This window comes from Seriola lalandi, unplaced genomic scaffold (assembly GCF_002814215.2).
Source record: "Seriola lalandi dorsalis isolate HSWRI2012SDOR001 ecotype SW California unplaced genomic scaffold, Sedor1 jcf7180002054561, whole genome shotgun sequence".
NCBI lineage: Eukaryota > Metazoa > Chordata > Actinopteri > Carangiformes > Carangidae > Seriola > Seriola lalandi.
The window spans coordinates 707,784-721,182 of NW_019525114.1; the positions used below are offsets into that span (position 1 = coordinate 707,784).

Here is a 13,399-nt window from a genome sequence, read left to right on the forward strand (position 1 = left end):
TCCAGTGACAATATAAGTTTTACTTTAGAGAATGAACTACATTTTTTGGTTATTAAGAATCTGACCTGTTGTGAGGTCAATTTTAACAGTTTCTTTTGTTCAGTAATCACAAAAGTTTAATCCATTTGGAAAAAAACTCTCAAAGGAGAGTGACTACAGTGTCCTCCAATATTGTAAACTGTTTGTCTTTTATAAAGACAGATGTTCCCTTACTCTCTCTGAGTACAGTGTGTCTTGTGGGAATCTACAAGTTGTTGTTGTGATGTATCATCACCTCCGGAGCTTTCATACTTGCTGTGGCTCATTGTGCCTTGTTGAATAAACAAACTTTGTATGATGAAAATGTTGTTTCCATGTCATTTTCCTTTATGCATATCACGATGAACCAGAGACTTTGTGCATCTGTTGTAATGATTTCCTCTCACTGAAATGACAATGTTCTCGACAGTGAATTTGAATGTACCCCAAACCTACCAGTTTATTGAAATTTGAAGCACAGTCAAACTTGATGTGGTTCCATTAAGATGTTTGATGAAGGTAGGCAACTCTGTTGATCTGGCTATGTTTTATAGCCTCCCCCTATCTCCATTTTCAGATCCTTAGCTAGTTGCTGATATGGTTTCATGGTTTTTGAGATGTGTATAAGAGACAGCCATTCAATTCTGGTTTGATTAAAGATTTAGTTTTTCATCATTTAAAGACAAAATGGATGATTGAGATCTGGAATAAACTAAAACTTGGTTTAATCCAGTAACTTTTAAATTGTTTTTCAGTGTAAAACATGATTTCATTTTTTCTTCAGTTTAGAAACAACTGCTCTAAAGCTACAACCTGTGGTTTGTTGTTATTTATATGTATTAGTCTGTGTCATGAGATCACATCTGATTGGACCATGAAACACACAAAAAGATAATTAATTAATTGTTAGGAAAATTATCACACCAGAGCTTGCAGTGCAAATGTTCAAAGAATGCAAGATTCACACAGAATTTATACCTAGAATATATGAGAGCGACCTCACATTCTTGCTGAAGTGAGACAGACACAATAGAGACTCGATTCATGCCTTATCATAGCTCATGATAACAGCGAAGAAGAACAACGAAGGTCACTGCGCTCCTCTCTGACAACTCCTGTCTTAAAAAGTAAACACAATAATGGAAAGTTCTATACAGGATAATAGTTTCCCTTTAAGATGGTTATGTTTATCATAAAGTATCACAATTTTTCCAACATTTCCCTCCTGTTAATACTTTATGAACTTGTAGTAAATAAAACTCAATTAAAGCATTTTATCACAGGTGAATCAGGTACATCCGTATTTTCCACACACTACTCTTCTTCACAGATTTTCATATTGTACTTCATAGTTCGTTCATCCATCATCACAAGGCACATTTTTAAACAATACTTTCATCATCATCCTCATCAATATCAGTTGGTATATGTTGGTACATCAAAGTTTTTGTTATGGCGGTATCAATCAGCCTTTGGATAAGTCCTCGTAGACATGGTATGCAACAACAACCGCAGACAGAAAGAAGAGCCGCTGCAACTGCAAAAGAGACTAGAAAAGAAGAGATTAATCCACTCCACCTCCCAAACCAATTCTCCATCATTCTGGTAAAGGGTTTGTCTACACCAGCATTTTCTGCCAGCTCCTGTGAGAGAGCTGTCAGGCCTTGGATGGCTCTAGTGATGCTTCCATCAGGGGCTGTATTGTTTGGTAATAAATAATAAAGGTGCAACACTTATCACCGAACATCTTACAAACACCTCCTTTCTCAGCTAAGAGCATGTCTAGGGCCACTCTGTTCTGCCATGCCATCAGGCTTGTTTTCTCTAATTGTTCAGCTATTCCTTTAAACCCATATCGTGTGTAGTTCACAAACCGTTGTTGGTAATAGTAAATGTCATTTATCCAATCAACATTTTTATTAATCGTAGCCCACCAAAAGAACAATGACTCAAATCCTGCGGTGACCTGATTTCGAGCTTTGTATTCGTCAGGTACCCCGATCCCATCGATGTATACATGTGTATTGAATGACCCGAGAGGATTTGTTCTGCGTTTTATTCTCTGTGATTTGAACATTTCTTTTGATGCTACAGTATCAGTCAAGGGCAATACATAGAATGGCATAACCATTTGGATCAGAGCACATTTCCCTTTCCAGTCATAAGGTAACGTTGACCTCAGTGTTTTATCTCCACAGAACCACCACACATCAGCGCGAGGAGTGGACTGGTCCTTTAACCAGTCGTCCTGAATGCCTGTGCCGTTAGTTGATAGTGTAACGTTGCACCACGACAGCTCCCCAACATCCTGCCCTGATCCTCTTCGCTCGATACAGGTGTAATTACCTGCATACGGGCTGAAATAAGGCGGTTGGGTTTCTGCAGTTTAATAGCCTGACGATACACTGAAATCCATCTGGATCATTGTTTTGATTTAAGGGAAATGGAACTGTGCCTAACCCAGGTCTGGCTGCCGCACATGCTAGACAATTAGTTGTATTTGGTTTATTGTTTTGTGCAGTATAAATTAACCATCAAAGCCATTCATTAGTCTCAACAAACCCTGTCTCAATAGCTACTTTATCCATTATAGTTGCATTAGTGAGATCTAGGTAAGTCACAATGTTTTTCTGTAGTTGCTCTGGAATGCTGGTGGGACTGTTTTCCTGTTTTTTATTTAGTCTTATGATGAACTGGCCAAGTGGGTCGGTGCCTGATTCGTAGGCTCCTAGAACATATAAACCGCTATCACTCCCTTGTGGATCTTTTAGGGTCATCAGTAATGGATTACAATTATCTTTTTGCAATTTGTTGAGGATTGTCCTTTAATAAGTGTCCGTCAACCAATAAGTGGTTTTCCACTTGAGGCCTCTCCTGGTCTGTAACCCCAGGTATACGAGCTAGAACTGCAGATGACATAATCCCAATAACCACACCACTGATCATATGAAAAGCCTGTTTGAGAAGTTTTGCAGATGTATTTGTCTGACCACTTATGGGCTTCTTGGTTTTGACCACAATGTATGACAGAACAGAGATCGAACTTTACTTTATTTCTTTGTCCCTCAATAAAGGTTAGTGTTAATGGTGTCTTACTACCTCTCAGTGATCTCTTCCCTACTTTGATTTCCTCTTCAGCGGGGTTTCTGTCGGTGGTCGTCTCAGTCTCATTAAGACGGTGTCGGTTCTTGCTTACCTGCAACTCAAACCATATAATTGGGAGCATAATGATAAGTGTTATACAGAGTAGACAACAGATGGTACCCATGAGGCCACAGAGGCCTGGTTGTCGAAACGGATGTCATGGTCGTGGACTATCCATGTTTAATTTTAGAAGATAACTCAACTTAACAGATGAATTATTAATAGGACTGGCTAATGCTAGGAATAACACAGTAAATATAGAAGGCAGTTTAATGCTAGAATCTTCATTTTCACCCCACGTTATTAATGCTATCCCTTTTGGTGTTTGACAAATGGGTATATAATTTAAATTGGTTATTTGTTCATTTGTCATCAGTATCTCTTCCATAGAAAGCTGGTAACCCATGACACTTTCCTCCTACTATCTACAGGTACTGATGGTTTCTTCACTGGTTTGAGACGAGTGACCCTATTTGTTTCACTCCCCTTTGTAGCCAGACTATCCCATGGAGATGCTGAGGTCAGTGATCTAGGTCTCACCTGAGTCTTTCTCCAGAGAAGATAGCTGATGTGCTTTCTTACAGTGTGAGAGATGGATCCAGGAGCCTCTTTCTGTGATGTTTACTGCTGTTGGCGTGCTCAGGAGAACCTGGAATGATCCTTCCCACCTTGGGCTGGACCAGGTTTTCTTTTTAATGACTTTGACAAACACCCAGTCCCCTGGAACAATGATAGATGTTGGTTGTTTAAGCTCCTGTGTTGGAACAGAGTTAGCAGATTGAACACTTTTGTTAGCCAACAATATGCAGGGTCTTCATCTGAGACTTACATTACATTATGCAAGGTACAGAGGGCAGGCAGTACTGCTGAGCCGGAGACGTAGGCCTCTCAACCCAGAATCTCAGTTACATACCTGCAGTACAATAACACACACACACACACACACACACACACACACACACACACAGAAGTATGGTGCTTGAATTAGATTAAGATCCTGATCCTGGGTTTCACAACCTCCGGAGGGATCTGACTATTTTCTGGTATTTACTTGAGTCAATTGCCAGTTAAATTTTTTCAGACTAAATGGTGGAGAAGTTACGCAGAGAGCGAATCAACAGCAGCATTGAGCAGCTCAAGTCTCTGCTGGGTCCAGACTTCCTCAAACAGCAGTCAGACTCTAAGCTGGAGAAAGCAGACATCCTGGAGATGACAGTTTGCTTCCTGACACAGCTGCAGCAGCAGAATCAACAGCAGAGAAGACTGCTGAACCTCGTCAACAAGCTGCAGTCTTCCTCTGAGAAGAACCTGATGGAGGCTGACTTCTCTCTCCTGAGCTCCACAGTCCAGACCAGCATCACCAAAGAGATCAGGCCAGTCAACAGCGCCCTCTGGAGGCCGTGGTAGACACTTACAGACTGGACTTACTACCAGACAAACTGAGATGACCATGTTGGTCAAAGATTACTGCAACTGAATTCTATGAAATTTAAGGACTTGTTCTTCTGTATGAACAGAAGGCTGTAGTTTGTATTTTGTGCATTTCTTTGTGTAAGATGAGATTTCCTAATGGAAATGACAACAACAATATCTTTCAGGTTAAGAAAGAGAACATCTTGTCATGCATGTTGCATGAATCAAATATAATTGCATCAGCAATTATTATTATCATACTTCACCATACATCATGTATCGGTGGTGTGTAATGCTATGGTAACATTTGTTATCTTTTGATTGGTATTGATCATTTTGATAAAAAACTACTGAGTGTCCTTTTTTATGGACATATTGTCATAATTGATGTTTACGATATTTTAATCTCTCTGATTATTCAAAACTGATCTGTTGTAAGGTCCAAATGTTTATTCTTTTTTTAAAAAGTTTTGCTAAATATCACAATTTTGCTGTGATATGTCTGTGCTTCACTGTGTGTCATGTATTGGTAAAATATAATGCAACAGTGATATTTGTTGCCCCTTCAGTACTATTGATCATTTTGATCAAACATCTTAATTGTCCTGTTTATGGACATTTTTTCATGATTGACTTTTTCTCACTTTATGTGATTATTCAAAACTGATCTGTTTTAAGATCAACATGTCTAATCTTTTTATTGTAAAAGGTTTCTTTAATGTCACATTGTCACAATTTTCCAGTGACAATATAAGTTTTACTTTTGAGAATGAACTACATTTTTTGGTTAATAAGAATCTGACCTGTTGTGAGGTCAATTTTAACAGTTTCTTTTGTTCAGTAATCACAAAAGTTTAATCCATTTGGAAAAAACTCTCAAAGGACAGTGACTACAGTGTCCTCCAATATTGTAAACTGTTTGTCTTTTATAAAGACAGATGTTCCCTTACTCTCTCTGAGTACAGTGTGTCTTGTGGGAATCTACAAGTTGTTGTTGTGATGTATCATCACCTCTGGAGCTTTCATACTTGCTGTGGCTCATTGTGCCTTGTTGAATAAACAAACTTTGGAAGATGAAAATGTTGTTTCCATGTCATTGTCAGTTATAGTGATCCATTTCATAATGATGAAAGTCAGACATCCTACTTTGTTTTCATTTTCTCTAAATTGATAAAAGCCTCCATCAATGTTCCTTCCTTTCAATGACACATCAAAATGAAATTCAGCACATACAGTAACAGTTCATTCATAACAAGCATTTTTAGTGTAAATCTAAAGACAGTAAACAAGTTTGATTATGATTTGTGATGAAGAGGGATTAACAATCTTTTGTCATATTTGAAGTAAGTCATCTAACCAAATGAGAAAATGTGTCCGACACTTTTGCTGCACCATTATTTTGGTAGAACTGTGTGTATTCATTTTTAAGTTAACAATTTCCCTCTTTAAAGATCTCACATAGTGTATCTAATGTGACGTATAATAGGACACACTTCTATTGTTCCTCCACTGAAAGGACAGAGTGTGGGAAACCAGGAGCAACTCACTCACAGAGCCCTGTGGGACAATAGATCCAGACCTTTGCCCTGAGGAGACAACGATTAAAAGGGACACTGAATTGCAAAATGAAACTTATTGATCTGTTATTAAGCCATGTATCAATTTTTTCACCTTTTTTTTTGATTGTGGTAAAATAGCCTTCACCAGTTTCACATTATTGCCATTTCCTAAAGTTGAGACTAAGCAAAATCATTGAAAAACATTCTGTCAATTAGGTAAAGTATAAAAGGAGGTTGTTATTTAGATTTTCAAATATATTATGTTTGTTTAATTTAATCAACATTTCATTATTACAACCTTCTGAGATTTGGCCACTGAAAAAGAGACATTGGAAGAAACAAGGTTATTTACTAATAAAAAAGGGAGGTCAATGTTTTACTGGAAGAATATGACTACAGCCAAGTATCACAAGTTGAATTCAGTGCATATTGGTTATTTTTACACTACAGGTTTCTAAAGTTTTGGAATGTCATAGGTGATTTCCCCAACAGATTCCACTACTCCAGATTTTGATTGTATATATTTGGAAATAAAGACATGATGAGCGTTTCAATTTAAAACCAAAAGAGGAGCCTCAAAAGGTTCTTCTGGATTTAGGCAAAGCCCTCATGTCTTTTAATGCACAGAGTGTGGGAAAGCTCTGGAGAGAAGAGTTATTAAACTGATTAGCATCCTTGACACCACCAGCAGCCGACTATTCTCCAAAGTGATTTGGCACACTTCAGGAAACAGCTGCCTCAACCTCCCAGCCTCATGTGTAGAGCTGAAATTTTGATTCACTTGCTGATAAAATGGAACAGTTATGATTGGATGATCAAAATGTGTGGCAGTGATAGAAAGTTGATCTAATAATCTGCAAAATCCATACAGATGACCCTTGATAATAAAACTGTCATCATACTTTTAAATTTTGCAAACTGTTAAAGACAACCAATGGTGTTCTTTCCCTCCAGATGGTTGATGACGTCAGGCTCTGTTCCTACTACAACACACGTCCAGTATCAGCCACACAAGCTCCATTCAAAGTCCCTTTGTGGTTCGTTGACCACAGCACAGGGAGGCAGTGTGGGAAGCTGAGAGCAACTTTCTACTCACACTTATGACTGTCAACATCTGGGCAGCAGCACAATCATTGTTCATGAAATTTGCCTTTTACAGCCTTATGTAATGCACAACTGAACTGACTTCCATAATACAATAATATTTTATTACCCCTCTCAGAAAAGAGGGAAAATGTCAAAATGAAAATTGAACTACATTATTAAGACAGAATAAAGGGGTCACTTGCTAGATTTAAGGTTATGGCTCAATAAAAATGTTTAAACATTGAGTTCTACTACCACAACACATTTCATTTAGTTACATATCAACTGTATTTTGTAACAATAGATATAATAATTGTCACTGTCCCACGTGTGTGACAAAATGATCAGCGTGTGCTCAGTGAAAGTCATTGATCCCAGCATCAGGCAGCAGATCTGCTCTCTCTACAGGGTCACCACTTTCCCAGGTTCACACAGAGCTCTGTGAGTCTCTCTCCATCACCCCCAGTCCTCCACCTGTTCCCCTGGGATCTAACTATTGTCCTCTACTATGACCACTGAGCATGTGGCAGCTCAACAGTCCTTTTTCTTTTTTAGGCTCTCTCATTGGCTGAGACTGTGAGAAACTCCTGCCAGACCAAGACCCACACATTCATATGGAGATGTGGGACTATAAATAGGAGGCATGAAGACAGCAGAGATCAGATTCTCTCTACAGAGACCTCGACAGCACACAGATCCAGCCATGGCACCTACAATCACTGCACCAATGACCAACTCTCAGGAGCATCTGACTCTGACCCACAAGGTAAATTGGAGATTCAAGGAGACTCAATCTTCATTCATGACAAGTTGTATTTGTTAATGCTAACACTTTACTCCAGAATATGTTTATTAATGACTTTGTTCTTCTCTCTGCAGCTCAGAAAACCTCTGGTGGAGAAGTTACGCAGAGAGCGAATCAACAGCAGCATTGAGCAGCTCAAGTCTCTGCTGGGTCCAGACTTCCTCAAACAGCAGTCAGACTCTAAGCTGGAGAAAGCAGACATCCTGGAGATGACAGTTTGCTTCCTGACACAGCTGCAGCAGCAGAATCAACAGCAGAGAAGACTGCTGAACCTCATCAACAAGCTGCAGTCTTCCTCTGAGAAGAACCTGATGGAGGCTGACTTCTCTCTCCTGAGCTCCACAGTCCAGACCAGTATCACCAAAGAGATCAGGCCAGTCAACAGCGCCCTCTGGAGGCCGTGGTAGACACTTACAGACTGGACTTACTACCAGACAAACTGAGATGACCATGTTGGTCAAAGATTACTGCAACTGAATTCTATGAAATTTAAGGACTTGTTCTTCTGTATGAACAGAAGGCTGTTTATATACTTTTGTCTATTTCAAACTTTCTTGTTAAGAAAAACATCATTTCCTGTGGAAATAGTGAAACAGAGTGACATTATCTCTCATATTAAGAATGAACCAATGTCATGCATGGTGCATGAATCATATCAAACATTAAGTAAATGAGTTTTTACTATGATAAATAACTTTTATCACATTATGGTGGTACATGAAATGAAGTATACTACTTCTTGAGTGTTGATCATCATTTTGATCAAACACTTGGATTGTCCTTTGTGAGGACATTTTGTCTCAATTGACTTAATTTCAATGTCTTTGATTACTAAGTATGGATCAGTTATCAGGTCAATGTGCAACTTCTTTAAAATCCTTTTGTTGAAAAGGTTTGCTTCTGATACAGTCTAAGACTGAAATCCCAATGAGCTTTTTTTGAGTGAAAATGCATTGCCTCACTTTGTGATTATCTAAACTTGATCTGTTCTAAGATCAGTATTCTCCTTTGCTATAAAGTGCAGATCATCTTCATTTTAATCTATGTTTTATGTAAAACTAACTGATGATGATGATGAATCTCATACTATTTGTCTTTTGTAAAGACGACTGGTCCTCTACTCATTTTGAGTGCAGTGTGCCTTGGACATGTTACCAAGTTATTGTTGTGATATGTCATCACATTTATGTGCTTCCAGTAGGAGCTTTCATAAAATGCATCACTGACTTCATTTCAATAAAGAAATCAATGTGATCTAAACAGTTTTTGTTTTCCCATCATTTATTCTTGCCCGGTTATGCTGTTGTGACTAGCGATCATTTTCCAAGTGTCTTATTTAGCATTTTTCTTACTTTAGTAACAGAGTGCTTTTACATTATTCTATGAATAGGGAAGGATCAAATGAAAACCTGCTTGCATATAAAGTTACTACACTAACTTACTATAGGATGAAGGACAAGAGTCCTTTTAACATTTTTATTACGTAACTACCAGAGTGATGTGATATAACTATCAATAAATAGTAACGGTCACCATTCATATCTGGCAGAAGAGTGCTCTCTATTTTGTCTTAAATCTGAAAATAAGACATTTTCATGTGGATTGATGAAGAGATTTGATGAACTGGTATTATCCATCTAACTTGATTTACATGCAGTGGGTCACTATTTGTCATCAAACCAGGTGGAGAAATTTTCCTCATGCCTCTGGTTAAATTCCAAAGGTTGCTGAGTCATAGTTTTGGTTCGGTTCTCGTTTCCTTGTGTTGGAATGTGAAAATGTTAAAGATAACGGTCGTCTCCTAATGTGATGGGTAATGAGACACACTTCTATTGTTCCTCCAGTGGAAGCAGTGAAAGGACAAAGTGTGGGAAACCAGAGAAAACATACTCACAGAGCCATGTGGGACAATAGACTGGGACCTCTGTCCTGAAGAGGTTAAAAAGGAATATGTGGGGATCAAAATGAAAACCCGCCTGCTTTTGAAGTTGATACTCTATTGTATTCAGGAAAACAATATTTTAAAAGTGCTGGATAACATATCGTACAATTTTAATATTACACAACATGATGAAACTAAAACTTTGAAGTGTCTCACAATTATATTATTACAGAAACTGAATCTTTATAAAAATACGAATGGAACAAATCATAAGATTGTTCGGTATGACTCTCGGGAAGAGCACTGTGGTGCTTCTGAGAAATTAAGATCTGTTTTGCCTTTATTTTATCTCTGATTTTATTTTGACAACTTACTGCAATTTTAAAGAAAATTAAAAAATAATCCAATGACATCCATCATCTATTGCTAATGGTACATTTATATTATAACATTGTGTTAAAAACAAAGAAATACAATGAAATATAATTAAAAAAATAGTGAATCCTGCTTTACACAAGATAATCTTGTTTTAACATGGCAACCAGTAACTGTCAGTGGACAAAGTGTGGGAAAGGTCTGGACAAGTAAAACCATGGCTCGGTGTGATTAGCATCCCAAACCACACCAGTAGCCGACTATTGTCCAGATGGATTTGGCACACTTCAGGAAACAGCTGTCTCAACCCCCAAAAACCCCAAATATAAAACAGCAATTTTTAACTAGTTAATGATACAATGGTTCTATAGGGACTGGATGTTTTTTTAATTTTCTACTAAAAGCTGCCAATTTAGTATAACTCTCAAGACTTGATCTATTTTGATTATATTCCTAAAAATTGTCAAACCTCTGGGGCGACCAATGAGGTTCTTTCCCTCCAGCTGGTTGGTGACGTCAGGCTGTGTCTCCATTACAGCACACGACCAGCATCTGTCACAAAAGCTCCTTTCAAACTCCTTTTGTAGTGCACTGACCACGATTCATGGGCTAAGTGTGGGAAGCTGAAAGAAACTTTCTACTCACATCAACTAACAGCCACAAGACAGAGGACACACCTGCTACATCTGGACACCAGGAAACAATAGAAAACTTTTTCTCAGTTTAAAACTAAACAGAAAAAGTCAGATTTTGGACTGAATTTCACTCAAATACAAAGACTGTATATAAACTCATTGGTTTCAGGTGTACCATCCTGTAATTAATGTATTTGTAGTGTACAATGCTATGGTAATATTTCTTATCTTTTGATTGTTAGTGATCATTCTGATAAAACATTCAATTTTCCTTTTATATGAGCATATTGTTTTAATGGACTCTACATCACTTTAAGTGATTACCCAAAACTGATCTGTTCGTCCATTCTTTTCAATGACTGTAAATGTAAAAGTTTTTATTTAACGTCACACTGTCACGGTTTTTAGCAAAACACATTATCTCACTGTTCATATGGAATAAGTCAAATCCTAAAAAAATGAGAATACAGACGTTTCAAAGATGCTGTCGTTGCACTGCTATTTTGGTATAATTGTTTATGTCATGTGTTTTAATGTTGAAAATTTGAAGTGAACCATTTCCCTCTTTAAAGAGCTCACATAGTGTATCTAATGTGAAATTTAATAGGACACACTTCTATTGTTCCTCCACTGAAAGGACAGAGTGTGGGAAACCAGAAGAAACTCACTCACAGAGCCCTGTGGGACAATAGATCCAGACCTTTGCCCTGAGGAGACAGAGATTAAAATGGACACTGACTGAAAAAAGGGGAACTTCTTGATCTGTTATCAAATCGTATATGAAATTTTTACCTATAAAGGATAAAAGTAGGTTGTTATTCAGATTTTCAAATATACTTATACTCAACATTTCAGTATTATAACCTTATTATATTTGACTATTCAAAACAAGACACTGGAAAAAAACTATTATTAAGTAATAAAAAAGGGACGTCAGTGTTTTACTGAAAGAATATGGCTACAGCCAAGTATCACATGTTGAATTCAGTGCATATTGGTTATTTTTACACTACAGGTTTTTATATTATATATTTTTTTATATAAATATTTGAATATTGTAGATGATGTTGCCAACAGACTTTGATTGTACATATGTGGAAATTAAGATATGATGAGCTTTTCAATTTAAAGACAAACAAAAAAAATTCCTGCAACATATTAAAAGATGAGCTTTGAAAAGGCCTTTTGGATTTAAGCAAAGCCCTCATGTCTTTTAATGCACAGAGTGTGGGAAAGCTCTGGAGAGAAGAGTTTGCACTGATTAGCATTCTTGACACCACCAGCAGCCGACTATTCTCCAAAGGGATTTGGCACACTTCAGGAAACAGCTGCCTCAACACTCATGTATCGAACTGAAAATTTGATCCAGTTGCTGATAAAAGGCACAGCTATGATTAGACAATCAAAATGTGTGACAGTGATAGAAAGTTGACTAAATAATCTGCCAAATATCTTGAGCTGACCTTTATGATAAAACTGTCATCATACTTTTAAACTTTGCAAACTGTCAAAGACAACCAATGGTGTTCTTTCCCTCCAGATGGTTGATGACGTCAGGCTCTGTTCCTACTACAACACACTTCCAGTATCAGCCACACAAGCTCCATTCAAAGTCCCTTTGTGGTTCATTGACCACAGCACAGGGAGGCAGTTTGGGAAACTGGGAGCAACTTTCTATTCACACTGATGTTGAGATCTAGACAGCAGTATGAGCTTGATTGTTATTGTATGCAATTTAAATACATTACAGGCATAACTGTCTTTTTTAATAGACAACTGAATTGACTTCCAGAATACAGTAATTTATTCATAAAAAAGTGAAAATGAAAATTTGTCTACATTATTACGACAGAATAAAAGTGGCATGAGTTGCATGTGCTAGATTTAAGGTTATGGCTCAATAGAAATGTTTCGACACAACTATTCTACTTCCAAAACACATTTAATCTTGTTACATATCAACTGTATTTTGTAACCATATGTAATTCATTTTCACTGTCCCACGTGTGTGACAAAATGATCAGCGTGTGCTCAGTGAAAGTCATTGATCCCAGCATCAGGCAGCAGATCTGCTCTCTCTACAGGGTCACCACTTTCCCAGGTTCACACAGAGCTCTGTGAGTCTCTCTCCATCACCCCCAGTCCTCCACCTGTTCCCCTGGGATCTGACTATTGTCCGCCAGGCAATGTAACACCATTCAGCATGTTGCTGGTCCACACGCCTTATTGTCTCACCAAGCTCTCTCATTGGCTGAGACTGTGAGAAACTCCTGCCAGACCAAGACCCACACATTCATATGGAGATGTGGGACTATAAATAGGAGGCATGAAGACAGCAGAGATCAGATTCTCTCTACAGAGACCTCGACAGCACACAGATCCAGCCATGGCACCTACAATCACTGCACCAATGACCAACTCTCAGGAGCATCTGACTCTGACCCACAAGGTAAATTGGAGATTCAAGGAGACTCAATCTTCA

The 13,399-nt window shown here is 38.0% G+C and overlaps 3 protein-coding genes across 3 annotated transcripts in view; 2 read left to right on the forward strand and 1 right to left on the reverse strand.

The window, feature by feature from the left end:
* Positions 1-662: 662 nt before the first annotated feature.
* Positions 663-13,399, reverse strand: part of LOC147818565 (uncharacterized) — an 18,176-nt gene continuing 5,439 nt past the window's right edge. Inside the window, exons 2-4 of the mRNA XM_087176573.1 lie at positions 6,127-6,161; positions 3,703-3,916; positions 663-3,214 (exon numbers count right to left, since the gene is read on the reverse strand). Coding sequence (XP_087032699.1) covers positions 3,189-3,214; positions 3,703-3,916; positions 6,127-6,161 — 275 coding nt within the window. The 3' untranslated portion in view covers positions 663-3,188. The remainder of the gene's footprint in view (positions 3,215-3,702; positions 3,917-6,126; positions 6,162-13,399) is intronic.
* LOC111662289 (transcription factor HES-2-like) lies at positions 4,249-5,442 on the forward strand. The gene has a single exon (XM_023416097.2). It carries the CDS (start codon positions 4,249-4,251, stop codon positions 4,567-4,569), a length of 321 nt encoding a protein of 106 aa, XP_023271865.1. The 3' UTR covers positions 4,570-5,442.
* Positions 7,782-9,279, forward strand: LOC111662371 (transcription factor HES-4-like). Its single transcript, XM_023416217.2, has 2 exons — positions 7,782-7,986; positions 8,100-9,279. The coding sequence occupies exons 1-2, from the start codon at positions 7,864-7,866 to the stop codon at positions 8,430-8,432; spliced, it is 456 nt and encodes a 151-aa protein (XP_023271985.1). The 5' UTR covers positions 7,782-7,863; the 3' UTR covers positions 8,433-9,279.

What these genes read in the sequence shown, in the direction of transcription:
- LOC111662289 (XM_023416097.2), top strand. Translation starts at nt 4,249, where the DNA reads ATGGTGGAGAAGTTACGCAGAGAGCGAATCAACAGCAGCATTGAGCAG.
- LOC111662371 (XM_023416217.2), top strand. Translation starts at nt 7,864, where the DNA reads ATGAAGACAGCAGAGATCAGATTCTCTCTACAGAGACCTCGACAGCAC. An exon ending in ATCTGACTCTGACCCACAAG is followed by an intron (nt 7,987 to 8,099) that starts GTAAATTGGAGA and finishes TTCTCTCTGCAG; the next exon opens with CTCAGAAAACCTCTGGTGGA.